General features: G+C 41.5%; 1 protein-coding gene across 1 annotated transcript in view; it reads right to left on the bottom strand.

Moving 5' to 3' along the window:
- Positions 1-22,926, bottom strand: part of LOC116265575 (NAD-dependent malic enzyme 59 kDa isoform, mitochondrial) — a 78,341-nt gene that overhangs the window by 44,160 nt on the left and 11,255 nt on the right. Inside the window, exons 5-10 of the mRNA XM_031646273.2 lie at positions 14,169-14,297; positions 13,807-13,867; positions 6,384-6,487; positions 6,224-6,307; positions 5,999-6,105; positions 5,750-5,861 (exon numbers count right to left, since the gene is read on the bottom strand). Coding sequence (XP_031502133.1) covers positions 5,750-5,861; positions 5,999-6,105; positions 6,224-6,307; positions 6,384-6,487; positions 13,807-13,867; positions 14,169-14,297 — 597 coding nt within the window. The remainder of the gene's footprint in view (positions 1-5,749; positions 5,862-5,998; positions 6,106-6,223; positions 6,308-6,383; positions 6,488-13,806; positions 13,868-14,168; positions 14,298-22,926) is intronic.

The raw sequence follows: 22,926 nt of genomic DNA on the forward strand, positions 1-22,926 counted from the left end.
GGTCCAGACCCGAACCCGAACCCTTTGGCATGAAGAGGCCCGACGCGAGGGCTTTTCTCCCTCGCCTTTCCCTGCTCTCCCTCGTCTTTCTCCTGGTGGTCTCCCGTACCAGCGCAGAGAAGAAGAAGAAGACGGAGGTGGTGCAAAGCAGTGACGAGGACGGCGGCGGCGGCGCTGGTAAGCGTCTGATTTCTCTCTGCCTCTTCCTCCTTCCTCGCCCTTCTTCTCCTCCTTCCTACGCAGCCTCTCCCTTCTTCGCCAGCACCCTCTACCGCACGATTTCTCCCTCTCCCTCTCTGCTAGAGCTCCCTCCTCGTCCCATCCCTCTCCTCTTCACCATCTCTCCCTTTTGCCCCCGCTCGATTTCCCTCCCCTCTACCGTTTTCCCATTTCTGTCTGAACCCTCTCTCTGTCTGTCTCCCTCTGCCTCTCCCTGCCCACACGCTCCCTACTTGAGCTCTCTCTCCCCGTTTTCTGATTGTCTTTCCCATTTTCCCCAACCGAGCAATCTTCCTCACTGATTTTATCACTATTTGATAGGATTCCAGCTTGGGGGACGTGTTCTTTTCCTCATAACAGCGATTAGAAGGTGTTAGTGGTGGAGGCAGCGATCAATTTTGGGCATTGGCACTTGATCGAACGCTTGAGACGGCTGCCAAGAACATTGCGGCAGTTTGGACACTAAATTTGGGGTGAGCAAGGCTAAATGAAACCTCAATTGTCGAATATTTTCTGTTAGAGCATGTATAATTATTGTTTGAGCATGCTAGAAGTTAGAATTTGATGTTTAGGGAGGCATGTTAGCCACTGGGCTTTTTGGGAAAAGTTTAGGATTATGTTGGAGGAGCGATGATTCATATATATATTGATATTTTAAGCTTGAGGTGTTGATTTTCAAAGCAATAGGGAAGCATGGTAGAGATTGGATGTGGGTGAGAAGATTTAGAATCGTTTTGATGAGCATGTGGCACAAGCTTTTGTCAACAGGCGTATTGCGGTGTTAGTTGGAGAAGAACATGTAAATTGGGTGTATTTGTGGGGAAGATGTTTTAACTATAGAAAGCATTTAAGAATGTGTTACGGATGGATTGATCGAAGCATTGGGTTTTGACGTTTGGTGGCAACGGCAAGAAGTTGGGAAGTGGTCTATTAGAAGGCTTATAGGTCGACACTACCCGTCGACACCTTCTTGAGGCGATGACATGTGTCTCAATGATTTTGTTTTATTTTTGTTTGGATCGATAAGCTAATTAGTAGAAATCTTATTTTTTGTTTATGTCTGCAGGTACACCGGGCACGTTCCGTCGACCTTGAGCTACCAGATTCGAAGCTCGAGGCATTTTGAAGAGCTTTGTGAGCGCGCCACAGGTATGGCGGCATTCTAGGAAAATCCCTGCCTGGGGCAAATGTGTGAATGTGTGTTCCTAGGATCGTGGGATCCTAGGATTGTGATGTGAATTGATCGATTGTTTTGTGAATGAATGTATGTATGCATGCACATGATTTGATATATGATATGAATTGTTTTGAAAGGTTATTAGTAGTTTCTTTTGAAAATGTGACACATTTGCATGTGCATGCTAGAATTGATAACTGTTTAGGACAGATGAGGTGGGGTATCGAGTTGAGCGTCTCCTCGACCCCAATTGTGCATTAGAAAGCATCGTAGAATGATAACTGCATAGGACAGCTACGAGCCAATCACAGATCGAGACTACTCTCTGTGGTTTGGCTAAGATTTTCAAAGATGTGATTGATGTGATAATTAATGTGAATGTTGTGCTTTGTTGCATGCACATTGTCGTGGGCAATGATGCAAATGAATGAATTGGAGGGTAGTTGTACCTGTATTGCTATGACGGCTAGCTAAGAAAGTAAATTATATGTGTAGCCCTCGTGTGGAGACATTTGGAGGTATGGGTGCACTCGATGAGTGAACCAACCTCATGACCTAGCGGGTCATTTTGTGATTGTCTTTCCATAATGTTAACTAAGAATGAATAAGAGATGAGAGGCCAGTGGGATGTGGTCATGTGTTTGGGAGACGTCCCACTTTTGCCACTAGTCTCGCCTGTTCGGAGCGCAGGTGGTGCAACGCCCCAGGGTACTGTTGTGTGTTGTGCTTAGAGCGTTGGGCTCCCGCCTTCCCAACCTGGGTGTGTGTCCTAGGGAAGGTTGATTATCTCTCCTTGGAATTCACACATCCATGGATGAGTGCTCTATCGCTGCAGCAGATAAATGGATCCATACCGTTATGGGCCACCACGGGGGTTGTCTCTCGGCTATGGGCCGCCCATGGTGTGCACGTGCCTGTGTTTGCACCGACAAGAACTGTCAATTCAATAAAGCTAATGAAAATGAAAGTATGTGAATGAAATGTGTGTGAACGAATGTATGTGATTGATGGGCATGTGAATGAAATGAAATGTTTAAGCATGCCTTGCATGTGATTGAGATTGTGTTACTGTGGCCCTTGAGTGGCCTTTTCATGTCGTGGTCTATGTTAGGGGTTTTCTTGGCAAATGATGTGCCTATGCCCTGACACGACATGACGAAAGATTGTTTTTATGATTGTTCTCAGATTTGAGCCCTACCTAACAGGGTTTGGAATTTTCCTGGCTTGTTGCCATACTGCGAAGGGTAAGCCTTCTGTTGTTTCTTTTTTTTTTTTAGGTTTTGGTGGACCAGGGGCAGCAGGTTGAGGAGATGGTTTTACTCACGTCCTATTGGGGAGGTTTTGGATCTTTTGTAGCGCCGGCACGTCTTATTTTGATTGTATTGATGTCTTGTTTTTGTTAGACATCAATTATATGTTTTGGGGCATTTTTGTCATACACTTAGATGTGATTTTGTATGAATCAAAATTGTTATATGAATGAAAGTTCGCCCCATTGTTTTGAATGGCATAGCTCCCTCTTTTGAATTGTTTTGTCGTCACACTTCAATGCTTTATGTTAGAAAAAAAAAATGTGTTTGAGGGTCAAAAAGGTTGGGGTGTGACACTTATTGTGTAATGAACAGTTTTACCCTATTTCTCTTTTAATAAGAGATTAGGGCAGATTAATGTTATGATTTTTTCCTGCTCTTTCTCTCTCCTCATACCTGCGACCAGCATAACATGGTATCGTCATGACCGCCCACCGGTCTCTTCTTAGGATGTAAGTATACCTGATGTCACTGAGGATGCTTCTGAGATACCTTTAGATTTACTTATTGCCTTGCGCAAAGGCAAACGGCAGTGTACTTCTTGATCACATCTCTAAATTTGTTTCTACTGATACTCTTGGTGGTAGCCTGCAGCAATTTGTGTCTGCATTGTCTGTGCACTTTGTTCCTTCTAGTCACCAGCAGGTGTTAAACTCGAGATGGAGGCAGACTATGCAAGATAAAATGGATGCTTTGCTCCAATGAGGGACATGGGACTTGGCTGATGACTCAGTGGAAAGTTATAAAGCTCGTCTAGTAGCAAACGAGTATACACAAACATATCGCGTGAACTTCTTTGAGACTTTTTCTCCTATGGCCAGGTTGGGGACCATATGCCTTTGCATTATGATTGGTCCTTATATCAACTAGATGTCAAAAATACTTTTTTATATGGGGACCTCAATAAGATTGTATATATGTAGTAGTCCCCTGACTCTAAGAGTCAGTGGGAGTGTGGGAAGGTGTGTAGGTTGAAGAAGGCTATATATAGACTGAAGCAAAGTCCTCGTACTTGGTTCCACAAATTTTATGAAATCGTGTCAGAGTGTCGTCTTGAGAGATCTTAGTTGGACCATTCATTGTTCATCAAGAAAGGACCTATAGGTGTAGTTGTGCTAGTGGTGTAAGTAGACGATATTTTTTTGACAGGTGAATGTGAGCAGGAGATAGCACTAATGAAGGAGTTTCACTCAAAGACATTTTGTTATCAAGGATCTTGACCGGCCATGGTATTTTCTTGGCATTGAGGTAGTCGCTCGTAGTCATGACAGTGTGGTTTTATCGTAGAAAAACTGTGTACTTGATCTTTGACAGGACACAGGGATGTTGAAAGCAAAACCTGCAACTCTTCCTATGAACCCACGGATACGCATCTACGATGATGAGTCCGAGGGGTAGGTTCCCGATCCTACAGATCATTGATTGGTAAGCTTCTACATGTGACTGTAACTCAGCCAGTTATTAGTTTTGTTGTGGGAAAACTAAACTAGTTCATGAAAAGATAAAAAAAGACGCATTAGGATGTTGCAATGATGGTTGTCAAATATTTAAAGTCCTCTCCTGGCAAAGGTCTTTTTTTCAAAAAGGGTACGTCTCTTGATGTTGAAGCCTATAGTGATGCAGACTATGCAGGCTTTGTTGATGATAGGAAGTTTACCACAGGGCTTTGTGTGTTTGTGAGAATAAATCTCATATCTTGGAAAAGCAAGAAACAAAATGTTGTTTCTAGGTCTAGTGCGGAGTTAGAGTATCGAGCATGGCTCAAACTGCTGCAGAAATGCCATGGTGTAAATCCTTACTTGAGAGTCTTGGTATTCCTACTTCCATACCTATGAAAATGTTCTGCGATAATAGGCTACCACCTACATCGCAAATAACCATGTATTTCATGAGAGAACAAAGCACATTGAAGTAGATTGCCGTTATATCAGAGACATGGTCCAAGGAAGAACCGTATCTACCATACAATACATGTAGCCTGAGAAGGGCAAACAGTTGATAATTTTACTAAAGCTTTACCTATTACTGACTTTTCTGAATGTTGTGACAAGCTAAGCATGATTAACATTTATGCTCTAGCTTGAGGGGAGTGTTGAATAGTATTTACGTCAGGTGGTTCTTTGGAATATTAAATAGTTGGGAGCATCTCTTTATTAATATTTGTTTTGTTTTTGGACCTATTGTGTAATTGTTCAGTTTTACCCTATTTCTCTTTTAATAAGAGATTAGGGCAGATTAATGTTACGATTTTTTCCCGCTCTTTCTCTCTCCTCATACCCACAACCAGTGTAACAATATATTTGTTGGCTGAACCGATACGGCTTATACTACGCTTTTTACAACATTTTATATACGTACACTCTACCATACCCCCGAACCCACATTTTCTAAAATTGTTGTGCCGGTATCTGCATCATCTTACCCAAACCAATACCGGCACCCATGTGATCACCTGCAAAAGACTTGCAAGCTCCTAAGATATGATATATGGCTGAACAATTGACATACTTTTGAACAACCATCAAGAGACTTCACTAAAAATTGCAATTGCTTTGCTCAGTTGTACTGATAGCCACTAATGTCATTCTTGAATTTTTATTAGGTATTTTTCGGTAAAGCTTTTTTTTTTTTTTAAATCTACGAGTTTTTAAAAAAAATAAAAAATCAAAATGATAGGTAACAATAGAAGAAATGGAAAACTAATAAGTATCATATTGCATATAGGAGGTCACATTAATATCGCGATACTTTCGAAAATATCACGATATTTGTGGCTATGGACCCCAGTCAGCTGGAAGCCACATAAAGTTCAACATTGACTTTTTTGTTCCCGTTTTCTGCCAGAAAGAGAAAAACTAAATTTGTCATATCCCTACAAAAATTAACTTTTCAAAGGAATGAGGCCAAACATAAGTTGAAGCAACCTGTCCATGAAAGTCCATCAGATACAAAAATAAAGGAAAGCTAGTTCCTTTGCTGACATCATTCAAAACCGCATATCAATAGATTATGCCAAGACGGAAAGGCCAAAATTTGGACATACGTTCTTATCGAGCAGCCAGAATGGATTGTGATTGCCAACTTCATTTTTGTCACCATCTCTGACCATCCTGGAAATGGCCTGCTTAGCCATATTAAGCACTCCTATCCCTGCACTGTATGTTAATTAAAAACATTCAGAAGCATAACGATCTGCTGTGTGAGTGACCGTTCAAAGACACTGAATAATTAGAACAATCCATAACATGATTTGCAGATAATTACTGAATCTCAGGAAGGAACAAGAAACCACCTTCCAGCTCCCACAACGACAATTTTTTGTCTCACAAAGTCACTCAGTGGCCTGCCTTGTGCTCTAACAGCTCCTAATAAACCAGCTAATGCAACACCAGCAGTTCCCTGCTCGAAACCACATAAATGAAGTTTCAGAAAAACAAGTGATACTTCCTGCTTTGTTAAGATCACTCATGAGTTAAAGACAAACTTGATTATCCAAATTGCAAGGACAAAATAGAACCTGTATATCATCATTAAACATGCAGAATCTCTTACGGTAACGCTGCAGAGTTTCAAATGCCCACTTCATCTGAAAATCTTCAAACTGCTAGGTGGCCAAAAGTTAGCACTATTAAGCACTCATTTGAAACCGATGATGAAAATGAAACATTAAAACTGACCTGAACAACAGCCTTTGGCCATCTAGCAGACATTGCTTCCATGAATTCATCAACAATTGATAAATACTCTTCACCCTCCAGCCTAGGCTGCCTTATTCCTAAATCTATGAGGCCAAGAATTTCTTTTTTCAATAAGAAGCATAGAATTTCAAACACAAGAAACAAAAGATGGGAAACATACACATACAATACACAGAAAAGGATCTTTCTAAAGAAAGGAAAAGACAAAATAATGTTGTGACATGATGCTTGTTCCTCAACTTACCACTCTGTTGTGGCAAAAACATTGCTACAGTGTGACACTATTGGTACAATGTTTTCAAAGTATCGCCACTATTTGTGACAATGACACAATATAGATACATAGAGAGAGAGAGAGAGAAAGAAGTAGCTATCAAAGTTATGGTCCACCATTCCTCGTAAGAGAACAAGCTCTATTTTTTTATCCATCAACGTATCCAACAAAAATCTCACACTTGGGTAAGCAGAATGATTGTTTTTTCCTTTGGCATGTAATTGGTCCACCAACGATAGCATTCTTCCTCCAATTATATACTTAGCACCACCATGAAATTATCACTATGACACCTAGACAGGTTTCATCTACCTCACATTTCTTAACCTTAAAAAGGAACACAAATATCATCTTTGGAAGTTGTTGACATATGTTGTATTTGGGTCTCTTATCTGGGTCTGGATCTGGACCGGATCCAGTGTGTGGTTATGATACGGGCCTGTTTAGGAGCCCGTCGAGACAGGACGCAGGCGATGCCGTGAGACGCAGGACCACCCCGGCCAAGCTTCGTGGGAGTGGAGAGGCCCGTTTTCTGCCGCCTCAGAGGCGAGCCAGGACAGCGGACGAGGATGTCGTCCAGGAGACTACTCCTGCCGTTGAGCCAGACATGGGCGAAGGTGGCAGCAGGGTGCCGACCAGGACCGGCCAGACCAGCGCCGAGGGCCACCGACGATGGCCACCTAGTGCCGAAGGTAGCGCCGATAGGCGCGGGACAGCTAGCGTCGTTGGGGCTACGACCAGGGCAGACACCGTCCACACCCGTCGAGCAGGGAAAGAGCCGATGACCGACCCGCGATTAGAATTTTATATGGCTAACTCTTCGTGTGACAGGGACGAAGACGCACCCGGACCTAGCGGGACCAAGGAGCTAGCCGATACGCGGAGCGATGGACGGATGCTGAAGGAGGACGGCCCGGACTCGGCCACGCTCGAGATGAAGACCACCCTTCTTGAGTCAGGGTGAAGTGGGTTCACACCCAGCACGAGCGTCTCGACCGACCCCGCCCTTGGAACGGGCGTTGCTGGACTTGGGTGACCGTGCGAAACGGTTCCCCTTTCATGTTTGTACATATTTTATACTTAAGCCTTTTATTATTGTAAGCTATTGGACTGCAAATCGGTTCGGCCAGATAGAACCGGTTCGGCTGAGCAAACCGGCTCACTCAAGCTTAAAACGCTTGAACCTCACTGTAGATGGATATACTGTTGAATACGAAGAACCCGATTTCTCTCTCCTCTCTCGCGATTTTCTCTCTCCTCCCGCCCGAGGGTTCACTCTCGCCATGGCGAGGGTTGTCTCCCCCGCGTCTCTCTCTCGCGTCCCTGCCTCCTGACGCTTCCTCACCTTCAATCCCTTGCTTCTTCTGTCTCCCCCGCGCGTCCCTTACCTCTGACGCTCTCGTCTGCACTCCCCCGTGAGGTCCAACCAAACCCCATCGCCATCCACCGTAGCTGAGCTCTGCTGCTTCGCCTGAAGCTTCAACCGCCGCCCATACCGCATCATCTTCTCCCATCCAGCCTGCAGAAGCGTTCCTAGCTGAGCCAAGGGACATCGTCGCTGGCTTCTGCACCTCTGGGCGATGCCATGGATCATTCCTGAGGAAGATCCATCCATCCACAGCTACAGAGGACCCACCCGACGGAATCCTTAGATCGCTGGCGGATGTCCGCCCCTGTCCGCGCCTCCTGCACCCGACCATCCTGCAGAAGCGATCCCAGCTTAACCCAGGGAACTCGCCGATGGACTCTTCACTTCTGGGCGACGCCGTGGGACATCACTGAAGAAGATCCGACCGCTCAAAGCGACTGAAAAACCTCCTGCCGGAATCCTGAGCTCGCTGGCAGCGTTTCCAGTGATCCCCGCCTGAGCAGCGGCAGAATCCACCTCCCCCGACGGAAATTTGGGGAAAACTCCCAAATCGGGTGAACGATCAACCCCTCCCCTTTTCCTTGGTTGATTGCATCTCATTTCTACCTGTAGAATGTGTGTGATCGTGGCTGGGATGAACCGAGAGAAGAGAGACCCTCGGCTGTGTCTGCCGTGAGCTCTGTTTCCTATAGCAGTCCCGAGCTCAATCCCTTCAACGACCTGGCCTTAGGGTGGGCAGTTTCCCCCCAAACTTTGGGCGTCCCATCGTAATTATCCTGGCCACCTTCCTACCAAGTTTCAGCCTCATCCGCCACCGGGGTGAACCTCTGTGAATTTTTGAAGGTCGCTGCCCTGTTCTGCCTGTTATCCTCTGTTTCGGGTGACAGTCCAGCAACTTGCAGAAGCAACAACTGGACCTTAGGGTGGGCTTTTGCCCCCCATCTTTTGGGCGTCCCTAGATAATTATCCCAGGCATCTGCACACCAAATTTCAGCTCAATCCGAGCTTCGAGCGAATTTTGGTGAATTTTACAAGAACGAGCTCCCCTGTCCTGCGCCTGAAGCTAATCTGAAGCCTGTCGCCTGTGACAGTCCGGGGGCTCCTCCAGGGGCTAGAACTCGATCGCTGGGGTCTTTCCAGCTCCACGTTGGCCCATCCTTGGATAACTATCCGGCACAGCTGCTGTCCAAAATTCGGCTCAAAAGGACACTTCTATGAATTTTGGTGATTTTCGGAAGTGGCTAGATCCCTGTCCACGGCCGTGAACCTGCACATGCCAGTCTTGACCGTGGGAAGCTGGAGCACTTGTTGCTTTGCAGCGCGCCTGCGCCGGCGTTGAACGGCGCTTGCCTCACCCCTCTGCCATTTGCTCCCGGGGTTTAAAATCGCACACGGTGACGCTTCTCTACTCCTTGGGACTGTTCTTGCTTGTTTGATTAAGCATTGACTGCATGGTTTTCTGTTTTGAGGGCTGCTCAATGAGCCGCTAGGTACCAGCCGTGAGGAGCTAGGAGCAAAGGCTGCTTGGCAGCGCGCGTGCACCGGCGTTAATCGGTGTCAGTCTCACCCCTTACGTTCGCTCCTGGGGTTCCTATTGCTGTCTGGTGAAGCTCCTCTACATTAACCTCCTTTATCACTGTAATTTGCGTTCTTGGTAATTGCCCTGTTGCTTGTGATTGAGGGTGTTTCCAAGGCGCGATAAGGAGCGTGGAAGAGGCTGGTACTCGCCTGACTTTCCATCCGTTGCGGGATACCGAGGGCCTTGGTCTTCTGCCCTTGGTCGTGCCGCTGGGCTAGCCCCAGCGAGGTTTGCCTCACATTCCCCCTATAGAACGGGGTGGGTTTACTCGCTTTCAGCCATAACTGTAGACCTACCTATGGGATGGGGAATGGTTTGTCCGCCTAGGCATGAATGAATGGTTTGCTTGAGCGAGGCTGAGAGCATTCTTGTACGCAACGGTTGTAAGGCCTTGAACCCATCTGTGTAGTAGGTTCAGACCTAGAATAGGCGGGAAAAGCCCTCCTTGTACCTTTACCCCTGGGCATTCACTGGGTTTGTCCCCAGTGGGGTAGAAATTGAATTGTAATCTTGGTATCTCCGTCACCGAAAGCATTCCAGAAGAGATCTTGGGAGGTCAGGACGGCAGCACAGTCTTCGTTTTCTGGGCAGCTACAGTGCCTGCGGCTTGCGTCCTACCAGGTTATGACCCTACTTAACCTGTGTAAACCCTAATTTTCAGTGTGAATGATAATTCAAGAGAGAGAGTGTCTGGCAGCTAGTGGGCACCAGTCCTCCTCACCCGTGGTTTTTTCCCTCTAGTTGAGGGGTTTTCCACGTTACATCTGTGTGTTCATCTTTCTATTTGCTTTTACAGTTTCAACATGGTATCAGAGCCCGTGACTAGTTTGTGAAATTTTTTGCCGACCATGAAGTTTCGGCCCTGACCTTTCCATCGCTCGACGCCCTTCATCATCTGAAGCTGGCCCTTCATCGTCCGATGCTGTTCCGATATCCAGCGTCGCCAGCATTTACCATCAACCAGATCCCGCCGCTGCCCTTGTTCCGCCACCGCCGCTGCCCTTCCTCCGCTGCCGCCTTGTATTGCCCATCGCCCGCGTGTCCTCAGTCATCGTCAAGCTTCTGTCATAGCTTGAGCGCCGCCAGCTTCTGTCGTAGCTTGAGCGCCGCCAGCTTCTGTCGTAGCTTGCCCGCGGCAGGACCCACTGGTGGAGCTGACGAAGTGAGGCCCTCTAGTGACAAAGATCCTATTCCCAATCCTAACATTATTCCTTCCCTGGATGACCCAAGTCGTGCTCAAGAGATGTCAGTTGAAGGTACTCAGGCAGAGGCTGAAAGTGAAGAATTACCTATTGCTCTTAGAAAGGGTGTCAGGTCATGTACTCAACACCCTATTGGTAACTTTGTGTCATATTCTAGACTAAGCACAGATTACAAATGTTTTGTATCATCTCTTTCTTTGGTTGTGATTCCCAGGACTGTTACAGAGGCTCAGAGTGATCCCAAGTGGACTCATGCTATGTAAGAAGAGATAGAAGCCTTGAGCAAAAACCGGACATGGGAAGTGGTAGAGATCCCTGAAGCGGCTCATCTGTTTGGATCCAAGTGGGTCTACACCATTAAGTACAAACCAGATGGGAATGTTAAGAGGTACAAAGCTCGCCTGGTTGCCAATGGGTTTAGTCAAAAATATGGGATTGACCACTTGAAGACGTTTGCTCCTGTTGTGAAGATGAAGACTGTTAGAGTTATTATTTCTCTAGTAGTGTTAAAGGAGTGGAAGATGTGCCAACTTGACGTTAAGAAAGTTTTTCTCAACGGAGATCTTGAAGAATAAGTGTATATGTGTATGCTCCCAGGATACGAGAAACTGAGAAAATGCTGTAAACTGAAGAAGACTTTGTGTGGGCTCAAGCAGTCTCCCCGAGCATGGTTTGAACGTCTTAGACTTGTAATGAGAAAACATGACTACAATCAAGGAACCGGAGATCATACTCTGTTTGTAAACAGGAAGGAGAGTAAGGTTACTCTTTTGTTAGTCTATGTTGATGATATGATTGTTACAAGTGATGATGAAGATGAGATAACAAGATCAAATGGTTTACTAGCTGTTGAATTTGATCTCAAGGACCTTGGCAAACTAAGATATTTTCTTGGTATTGAAATCGCTAGACAGGTACGACCCTTGTGCTAAATCAAAGAAAGTATACTCTGGATTTACTGAAGGAGACAAGAAAACTAGGGTGTAGACTGGCTTCTACTCCTCTGGATGTTGGACACAAACTCAATATTAAGGATGGAGAACCTCTTTGTGAAGAAGCTAAGGGAAGATATCAACGTCTAGTGGGAAGATTGATCTACCTCACTCTTACTAGACCTGATATCACCTTTACCGTAAATGTAATGAGTTAGTTCATGCACACACGCCTACAGATACTCACTTGAAGGCTGTCGACAGAATCTTGTATTACTTGAAAAAGAATCCTGACAAGGGACTTCTATATGTGAAACAAGGGCCTACTGAGATCGAAGGGTATTCAGATGCAGACTGGGCAGGCTGTGTTGATACTAGAAGATCTACTTCAGGGTACTGCGTCTACTTGGGGGGCAATCTTGTTGTTTAGAGAAGCAAGAGGTAAGATGTTTGTTCCCGCTCAAGTGTAGAGGCTGAATATAGGGTTGTTGCTACTGGAGTGTCAGAATTACTGTGGTTGAAAGTATTGCTGGCTGATATTGGAATAAAGACTGAAGGACCTATGAAGATGTACTGTGATAACAAGTCTGCAATCAATCTGGCCAACAACCCTATGTTACATGACCGAACAAAGCATGTCGAGATTGACCGTCACTTCATCCGAGAAAGAATTGATGTCAGAGAGTTGATTCTACCATATATGAAGTCTGAAAACCAAACTGTTGATGTTATGACTAAAGCCTTACCTGTGACTCTGTTTGAGAGAAATGTATCCAAGTTGGGCATGTTCAATATGTATGCCCAACTTGAAAGGGAGTGTTGACATATATGGTATTTGGGTCTCTTATCTGGGTCTGGATCTGGACCCGATCTAGTGTGTAGTTATGACCCTACTTAACCTGTCCCAATTTTCAGTGTGTGAATGATAATTCAAGAGAGAGTGTGTCTAGTGGCTAGTGGGCACCAGTCCTCACCCGTGGTTTTTTCCTCTAGTTAAGAAAATTTTCCACTTTACATCTGTGTGTTCATCTTTCTATTTGCTTTTACCGTTTCTACGTAAGTTTAAAGCCTATGAAACACTATCACATTGATATTCTTGAAAAGGTAAAAGCAATCATAAAAATCATAATAGAGTTCTGATCGTCAGGGACCAAAGTTCTTTGTTGAGCATTAATCCTTGTCACAAATATCATTTTCTAGTACAAAACGGCAAGATTTTCTCAGTATAATAAGGCAGATTTGTTTTCTTGGGAAAAAATTCAGAAAATTTCAAAAATATTAAAAAACTAAAACTGAAAAGTGAAAAATATGAAAATAAAAATCTGGTAACTCAAAAATGTAAAAAATGCAAAAAAAAAATGCAAGAAAGGAAAAAAAACAAAAAGCAAAAAAAATGTATTTTTCCCTTTTTTGATTCGTTATGTTTTTCAAAAAATGTGTTTTTTCCTTTTTTTTCAAGGTGACGTGTCTAACATTTTTTGTGTTTTTCAAAAAAAATGTCTTTCATATGACATTGGTATCAATCAGTAAATTTTCTTTTCTTGGAAGCACTGGGAATCAGAAATTAAAATAATATATAAAAAATAATAGAAAATTTATAAACATATGAATTTCTGCTAATTTGTACGGAAACATTGTCAGAAATTCAATTAAAAAAACTCAAAGGATTTAGAAACATGATTTAAAAACACCTTTTCCTTAAAAAAAAAATCCATGACAAAAATGTAATTTTGTTTTTCAAAATACCATATTTTTTTCTGCTTTTTCCTTTTTCCTTACTTTCCCATTTGTACACAATAGCTTCTTGTTTAAAATCTCTCTAGCCCCTTATTCATGGAATATTCATAAAGTGGAGATAAGCCCCAGGGAAGACATAATATCATAGCAAAGCCACAACAACAAAGGGGATTTAGGACTCGAAACATGTCATCACTGTCACCCACGTATGCACATAAGCTAGAGATCACCTAAAATGCCACCTATAGCAACCTAATTAACTTAGAAAAAATCAAAGTAAAATATAATGAACTAAAGAAAGTTGCTCACATAGATTGTCTTCTAGAAGCCTTTTATTGTTGGTACCAACATCAAGCATGACAGGCAATATCTGAATAAAAGGGAAATTCTGTTACCAATTAGGGAAAGGAAATTATTGTTTTATGAGGCATATAGATTAAAATGGTAACGTTCTAAGAGAAATTCAATATTTTAAAACAAGCTACTGCAGCTTACTAGTGTCCAAGCAATAAAGAATTTCTTTCACACATATCTATGTATACTGAAGTTATTGCAAACCTTATTCGCAGGTATGAAACCTAGACGCATATGTGATGGTATTATTCGATCAGATAGGTGAAGAAAATAAATATCTACAGAAAATGCAGACACCAATATTGACTACTGCATACTCTCTGTGGGTTGATCCCAGCAGCAGCGACATAGATATCAAGCTTTCCAATAGGTATACCGATACCCTGAACGCCAAGATCCCCAAGGCCAAGAATACGACTGCCATCCGTAATCACTATCATGTCCACCTGCATTGCACAAGAAAAACATGCTAAATCCTCCAATCATACAACTGAACTCTGTGATGATTATCATATCCACCTGGAGTGCACCACAAAAGAACCATCCAATTTAGATAAACCACCATGTCCAAGGCAATCCAACTAAATGCACAGCACTGTGACGGTAAAATATGTCTGTGTATATGTGCCTGTGAGAGAGAGAGTGTGTGTGTGTTGATGACCTTGGTAGTCTCGTGCTTTCAAGTTTTGCTTTTCACTTGATCTTCACTAGAACCATAAGTCTTTTTGATAGCCGCTGGCTATCTTCCTCTAAGCACAGGTAATAGAAGAAACTCACGCACCCAAATCACTGCCCTGATTCCAAATTAGGGTAACATCTCCTTCTAAGAAGGGAAAAGAGAGAGAGACTTCTTTCATTACTCACTAAACTTTTGGGATCACCACCCATATTTACATGGTGGTTACAAGCAATGTTGTAAAAGGTGTATCGTATCACGTACCGGTCGGGCCGACCTATACGCCATATCATTACATATCGCAAACATAGCATAGCGCATGGGGAAATTTTTTTTATTTAAAAAATCAAAAAAAATCAAGACAAATGTATTCATGCTTAAACAAATCATCATACGTAAAAAAAATATTCATGATGCATCATTCAGAAGCCATAATATATCAACAACACATTCAAAAATAAGAAACCAGAGATTCAAAATAAGCATAATAAGAATTCATGACAATATTATTAAAGTATTACATCACATTCATAAGTTCAAAACATATAACTAACATCTTTCATGGTTGATAATTCAACAATAATCCTAGTCCTCGTCATTTGCATTATCATCTTCGTCCTCATCTTCATTCTCATCTTCTGCATTAATTGTTTCAATCCCTTCTATTGGAATGACTCCAACATTCTATTGCTCTACAACTCCAGCCTCTCCTTCTTCAAAAAGTTCTACTGCTCCATCAATGTTCAAAAAATCAAGATCGGCCTCATCAAGGATCGCAGATTGTTCTTCAACCCAAGAATCTAATACATCAAAATTGTCAAAGCTAATGGGATCAAATTGAGTGTGATGCTGCCTTGCAGATGTTGCTTCTATTTGCCTAAAGTTAACAAGAGAAAAAATTATCAAATGGTTAAAACTTAAAATATATATTATAATTTACAATTTTTACCTTTGTCTAAACTTCATATTATATTGAACGAAGACGAAGTCGTTCAACCTTTTATGTTCCAGCCTATTTCTTTTCTTACTGTGTATGTGCTGAAATACACTCCTTTTCTTTCACATCCAGTGGCACTACATGTTTGGCTGAGTATTCTAATTGCAAGCCTCTTTAATTGTGGGCAATCAAGCCCAAATCTACTCCATCACAAATCTAAATAACAAAAAATGAAAAGTAAACACGAAATAGTAAATATCTGTCACACGGGTACTGCTCTTCGTACCATACCGTATGATACCGTTATAGGTACTGGTACGCACCTGGGTGCGGTTCAGGTATGTGTTTGACCGTGTCGGGTACGGTCAACGTACCCGAGTATGTACTGCGGTACTGGTATTTTTTGGACTCAGTCAAAGTTGACCGAATACAAAACCGTCTTAAATTAGGGCTTTATTTTTCTTCTTTTTTTTTTTTTACTTTTAAAGAAAACGTAGAGCATTCAACTTTTGTCAAGGCCTCTGTGTATTACCCACAACAGCAACGCATGTGAACTTCTCCGGCGATGTTGGTTGTTCCATTGACTGGTTTTGGGCAGTTTTCGATGAGAGGCAACGTCTCCAGCGAAGGGAGATGCAGTTGTTGTTCACCGACTTTCCCTTCGATTGATTTGGGCGTTTTTTGTTGAAGCTTCATATTTAAGCTTCTTTTTTCTCTGGCAGTCTCACGTCGTCCAGCAGTTTATCCTTTCATTTGGGTGGCAGGTTTAGAATCGTCTGCGCTTCTTCTATGACCTGCATCAACTATTTTTCTTTTTCTTCTTCGAAAATCATATTATCTGCCCTTTATCTTTTACGTTTATATGAAACCATATATTTTTTTCAGATGACCATGCGTTTGTGCATGCTCCTATGTTATTTTCTGTAACTGAAGCATTCCATTTCAGCATTTAGCACTTAGATTGCAGTCCCACAATGCTGAGCCGTGGTTCATATTTGACTGTCTAAGGGGCTGCTCAATTCTTTTATAGATGATTTTCCTCATTCCATTGCAACTTTGTAATATATGCAGCATATGACTTTGAGATTAACATGTATTTTGTCCATATGCTTAATTCATAGGTTTCTTAAACACACTGCCGCAAGAGCTTGTGGTATATATCTTCTATGTTGTTTACTTGTTTATTATTTCCTCCCAAGTTTTTTTTGTTGCATGCGTGTGTGTGCGTGTGTGTGTGTGTATATATATATATATATATGTATATATATATATATATATATATATATATATATATATATATATATATATATATATATATATATATATATATACGGCCATACCCCGTACCCAAGTTTTTTTAAATGGTTCATACCCCTACATACACTGGTAGTCGTACCGGCACCCATACCCATAGCTATGTGTATAGTAGTAAATACATGAGCAAGTAGAAACAACAAATAAATAACAATCGAAAAGTAGATAAGATAAAGTCCAATTTTCTAATACCTAGATGCAAAGGAGTCCTGCATCGAATTGTTGTGTCCCTCCCCATGTTGCCATAACAAGTACCATATATGTTGATCGACATGTGGACTACATCTTGTTCTGTATAATCAATTTTCAATCCATCAATACAGTCCAACATGTCATACTCGACCTCTCTATCATTCTTAAAAGTTGGAAGAAATCTAATAGCAGGATTTAGGTAGTAGGCTGTTGCATGAAGTAAACAATGAAGTTGTCCAAACCACCTTTCATCTATAATCTTCCATATAGGCATGTACAACTTCCTTTTTCCCTTCAGATTATCTCTAATAGCCTCTTTTGCTCTGTCCATAACCTCATATAAATACCCAATAGAAGGTTTGTCTTCACTATCAACCAGTTAGAGGACTCTCACTAGAGGTACGCAAATCTTGAATACGTTCACACATGATTCCCAAAATTCAGTGTTGAATATTGTATCCATGATTGTTGTAGCCTTTCTTTTATAGGCATGTGGATATGCAGCCCAATCATCATTTGAGAACATGTCTGAGAGGATTTCTCTGCTTGACTATACCTTGCACAGTCAAGACATTTGTGGCAAACCGTGTTTGTGCAGGTCTAATCATTACAGCGCCATTTGTGAATTTTCTCATCAAGTTCAAAACATAAGCATGATTATAAATAAACTTTGTTATTTCTTGGCATCTTTGAGCTATCCACTTCATATCATATTTAACACCAAGATCCTGAAGCATTATATTTAAACAGTGAACAGCATATGGACTCCAATAGAATGTCTTAATATTGTGCTGCTAACATTTCACTTTAGCTTTATAATGTGCCACATTATCTGTAATAAATTGCACGACATTCTCCAGCCCAACTTTTTGTATAACTTTATCAAAAATCTCACACAAAACATCAGCAGGCCTAGGAGTAGGCCTAGGAGTATCAGACAAATTAATAGATTTTAAGAGCATTGTACCTAAGGGACAACATACAAGAAAGTTTACCAATGTTCTGTTCTTGTCTTGATGTTTGTCCACCTGTCTGCCATTACACTGCATCATGTGTCTTTCCAACTCAATTTCAGTCACAATATGCCTTAACATCTCTAAATGCATTATTAAGAATTTTACCTTGCAATTTACGATAGGACATTTTATACCCTTGGCCTACATAAGCGATCGCATATGCTATAGGCTGAAAATGATAAGAGTTGGCTGCATTAAATGGAACTGCATCATAGAACCACCTCTCTATGGTATCGTCTGCTACGTCAATAATGTCCTTTGAACACATAGTTGTACAAATCTCGGGCTGAGCACCTGCAGCAGTATAAGCAAGAAAAAAAATTCTTGATTGAGCCAGATCCGATACTTGACCTTCCAGTACGTACTCTACCACCAGTTCCAATAGTACAACCAATGCTCCTATCACATTCCCCATGAAGTTGTACCTGTACCTGGCTACCTGCACCTCTCCTCTTTCTAGCTGAAGCTGAAGAACCACCTTGCATGATACTTTTTCCTTTATCTATTCCCAAACTAACACCAACATTGTCTTCTTCCATCTCAACATCTTCACCTTCGTTCCTTCCTCTTCATATGGTTCCCCATATCCTACATCAGGCTCATGCATTTCTTTTTCAATCCTCTGTGGAAGCTCCCCATGAAGTTGTACTTGTACCTGGCTACCTGCACCTCTCCTCTTTCTAGCTGAAGCTGAAGAACCACTTTGCATGATACTTTTTCCTTTATCTATTCCCAAACTGACATCAGCATTGTCTTCTTCCAGCTCAACATCTTCACCTTTGTTCCTTCCTCTTCATATGGTGCCCCATATCCTACATCAGGCTCATGCATTTCTTTTTCAATCCTCTTTGCTTCCACAGCATTAATAAGCTCCATATATTGATGCTTGACAAAGGGTGGCAATGGGTTCCCTTTTGAACCAGTGCATTGGGCCACATCAATGTGTGTACCAGCTATATGATGTTTGAAGCAAGAAATCCCTCCTGATATGATTTGCTTACAAAAAATTACACTTAACTTTTAACCTATCTTTGGGATCCACCCTTGCACACCACTGCTATGCAAGGTCTGGCATTATATCTTCACAAAACAAGTAAAAACCTATGATTAACTATAAAAAATAAGATGAAACAGTGATTCAACAGTAAAAATGAGTAACTTTTTACGTTATTGGTGTTAGAAACCAAAAAGCCCTCTTTCTCCAAGCTTCACACCGCTCGCACTGCAAGTAAGCTTCTCCACTAGCTAGTAGGCCCCCCCAAATGCACCAAATCGATGAGTTCTTGGTGTTTTTTGGTGAAAATGAGCAAAATGCCTCCCCCCACATCTCTTAGAGTGTTTAGAAAGAAGGGGAGATAGGGAAGAATGGTTAAAACATGACGTAAAAGGGGCCTGGGAGCCCCTTTTGCATTTTACCCCGTATCGTATGATACAGGGGTGTATCACCTGTATCGTACTATATGGTTCCCGTATCGTATGATATGAGCGATACACTTATAATACACGAATGTATCATGCATCATAAGTGTATCATATAAGTTTTGTAAACCTATATGGTACGTATTGTACGATACACATGCACATCGTACGATACGGACAACATTGGTTACAAGTGTTCATGGATTAATCCAAACTCACATATGGACTGGATCCAACCCGATTGATTTTTGTTACCCTAGTCTCCTTATTTACAATTGATACGAGTGTCCATTTTAAGCTCCGTTGCTACCAACTACCCCTCCCTCAAAAAACACCTCGTCCTCAAGGTGTACAAGCAAGAAAATGTTAACATAGTTGGACTGAGTATTCCCAGGTAGGTTTTGGTGCTGCATCTCCCTCCCATTACACTAACCCTTGTGTAGAAAATCTCCCCAGCCTGAAAATGTGACTGATAACAGTCACAATAGTTACTCCACAGAAGAAGAACAGCAATAGGCACTAAGGCCTAAAAACAGTAGAAGACAAGCAGAAATTATTGTATTATTGAATTGCCAAAAAGGCTGTTCAAAACAGCTTGCATTAGAAAATGAATAGTAGTCTATATTCTATATATGCATAAAGAATAATTTAGTAAACAAAGAGAGAGGAAGGCTAACCAGAGCTAGCTGTTGGACTAGTCCAACGGCTTCTTTAGAAGCGGTTGGAGCTAGCCAATGGCTAGTTCCAGCAAGGCTGGAACAGAAAGATAAAACCAAAAAAGTACAGAAATAAAAATCTGAAAAATTACATAAAAATCCTATATACAAATATTTCCAGCAAGGCTGGAACAGAAAGATAAAACCAAAAAAGTACAGAAATAAAAATCTGAAAAATTACATAAAAATCCTATATACAAATATACATATTAAAACATATATACATACATTGATACATGAATCTATGATCACATATGCTCTATACATATACGAATATAGAGCATCAGCTAGAGCTCCATAAGATTGGGTGCAAGGTTGTTTGCATGCTTCTGCTCAATGTTTCTCTAATATGTAAATAGTAGTTGTTCCTTCATGAGGAGCATGAGAATTTATAAATTTTTTATGCATGCTAGTAATCTGATTTCATTTGAGAATGTCTTCCTTAAGAACGTGGATAACCATTATTTCATCATGCTGGACTTAAGGTTTAATTGGTTTAGGGTGCATGATAGAAATTTTGTTTTATTATGAAAGGTTTAGGACTGATCTAGTGGGTAATCAATTCATGTTATGTTTTGTATGAATACTATGTTGCAAATGGGTGAAAGAGTGTGTTGTTTTGCACGTCAAACTTAAGGTGTCGTTACATGACGGAACTTGTGATTTAATAAGGCTGTTAATAGAAATTTTTAGTACAGACATACTCAAATGTATGAAAAAGGTAGCCTTTTCTTGATTGTTCGATTGAATATATGTAAAAGTTGGTGAGTTTGGTGCTGCATTATCATCTAATGTTGAATGGGAAGGTTTAATTACAATGGTGATGTCTTAATCAACCTTTAGAATCCTAAACTTGTCTCTAGTTATTTGACTTGGTGCTTAGTAATCTATTTGAGCAAGTTCATACCTAACGACCGCAATTTAACGGTCTCTTAGCTGCTAGGAAGTACGAATGAAGTAAAGTGAACTGTGGTTGGTAATTTTAGTGTGCGACTTCTAGTCGATGGAATTGCAGCATATCATACTTAAATTAAATTTGGGCATAGACCTTGCATAGGCATGTGGCAGTTTGGGTGAAGAGGCTTCATGTAGTAAACAAAATATATGTATATATCTATTACCATATGGCAACTCATACCCACCAATAAGATGTTATGATTCGTTAAGATAGAAAGGCATTTGTAACTTCAATTCAAGTCTCAACTAGGAAGGAGAATCAAGAGGTATGCAACGACAGACCAAAAAAGAAGTTTGTAATTCTAGAGCGCCCCAATCCCAGCATCTCCTAGACACCTAAACCACCGACTCGATACCTTTTTCTACCTAAAGAACATTAATGGTGAATTAAGTGTATAGAGAACTTATGGTTCTGAGTTTTTGCAAGTGGACCAGAAGCATCAAGCCGACCCTAAGCATGAGGATTTAGAGCTCAAGTGAGCTTTTGGTTGTTTGTGGAGGCATGCACCATGTATGATAGCATAGTAGGGCAATTCCCTTCCTTGCCAAATATGATTATATTCCACCTCTCATAGGTGTGGGCTACTACAGTTGTTGGACAATGAAAACATCATATCTTGTTTTGAGTGACGTGTGATTGGTGTTTTTTCACAAATGATCGATTGTATGTATTTGTTAGTTGTTAATTCATGCATGATGGCATAATCATGCTAGGATTATAACTGTTTAGGAAACCGCCTCGAACCCCTGCCACTGCATGTCAACCATGGATTGAGACTGCTCTCTATTATTCGGCTAAGGCTTTGTATGTAAAATGAATATGATGGAATCCCCTCTTTCTTTGCAATTGTGAAAGGATGAGTATCAAATGAATCAAATTGCGAACCCTACACTTTATTGCACAGTTTTCCAAGCATTTAAATGTACTCTGTATTATACATGATTAACGCAGACCTTGAATAGTACGTTGAAAGCTAGAGTGTTGCCCTTTGACTGTTGCTCAGCTAGCTCTAAGTGCAATGACAGAATGTGTGACCTCCCAATGAATGTAATTTGGTGTTTGTTTGAGCTAGAAGTGGTTGAGCTGACCTTGTGTTCTAGCGAGCATAATGCGTATGTTTTCCACATCATTAACTCTTAAGAAATGTTAAGTAGAGTTGATGTCAGTTTGACAAGACAATACGTTTGAGATACATACCACATTTACCATCGGTTCTGTCTGCTCAGTCAGAGGGCAGGTGATAAGGCCCAGAATATCTTTGTGTGTTGTGCTTGGAGCGTCGAGCTCTCACCTTCCCAATCTAGGTATTCTAGGAAAGGCTGAGCAACTTCCCATGGAACAAGTTCTTCCTTGAGGACTACTCTACCGCTTTAATGAGTATAGAACCGTAGTGCTTCAGGCCACCACGCGGATTATCTCCCGACTTGAGGCCACCCATGGTGTGCAAGTGCATGTGTTTTGCAGCCACATGAGCTATAAAGTGGAAATGGAAATGTGAATGAATGTGCATTGATTAACAAAGTGTGTGCTAGTGTTTCAGAAAGAACAGTAGAAAGCCCACATGAGGTAAATTGTATAAAGTAGTCAAGTGTAATCTTTGTGATTGCTGTTTACCCACATGATGTATGTCGAGTTTTTCTTTTACGGTCCATGGATGACTTTTTTTTGTTTGAAACATCATTGTTTTGTTATCGGGTCATTTATAATTATGTAAAGTCGTTTTTGTATGAACAACTTTTTTGTGCATAAATGAAAGCAGCCTCATCTTATTTTGAAATTGCAGCTCTGTTTTGAATGTCTTGTGTTTTTAAGGAAAAAAATGAGTGAGAAGTAGAGGTGTGACATGT

The sequence above is a fragment of the Nymphaea colorata genome, chromosome 12 (genome assembly GCF_008831285.2).
Source record: "Nymphaea colorata isolate Beijing-Zhang1983 chromosome 12, ASM883128v2, whole genome shotgun sequence".
Classification (NCBI taxonomy): Eukaryota; Viridiplantae; Streptophyta; class Magnoliopsida; order Nymphaeales; family Nymphaeaceae; genus Nymphaea; species Nymphaea colorata.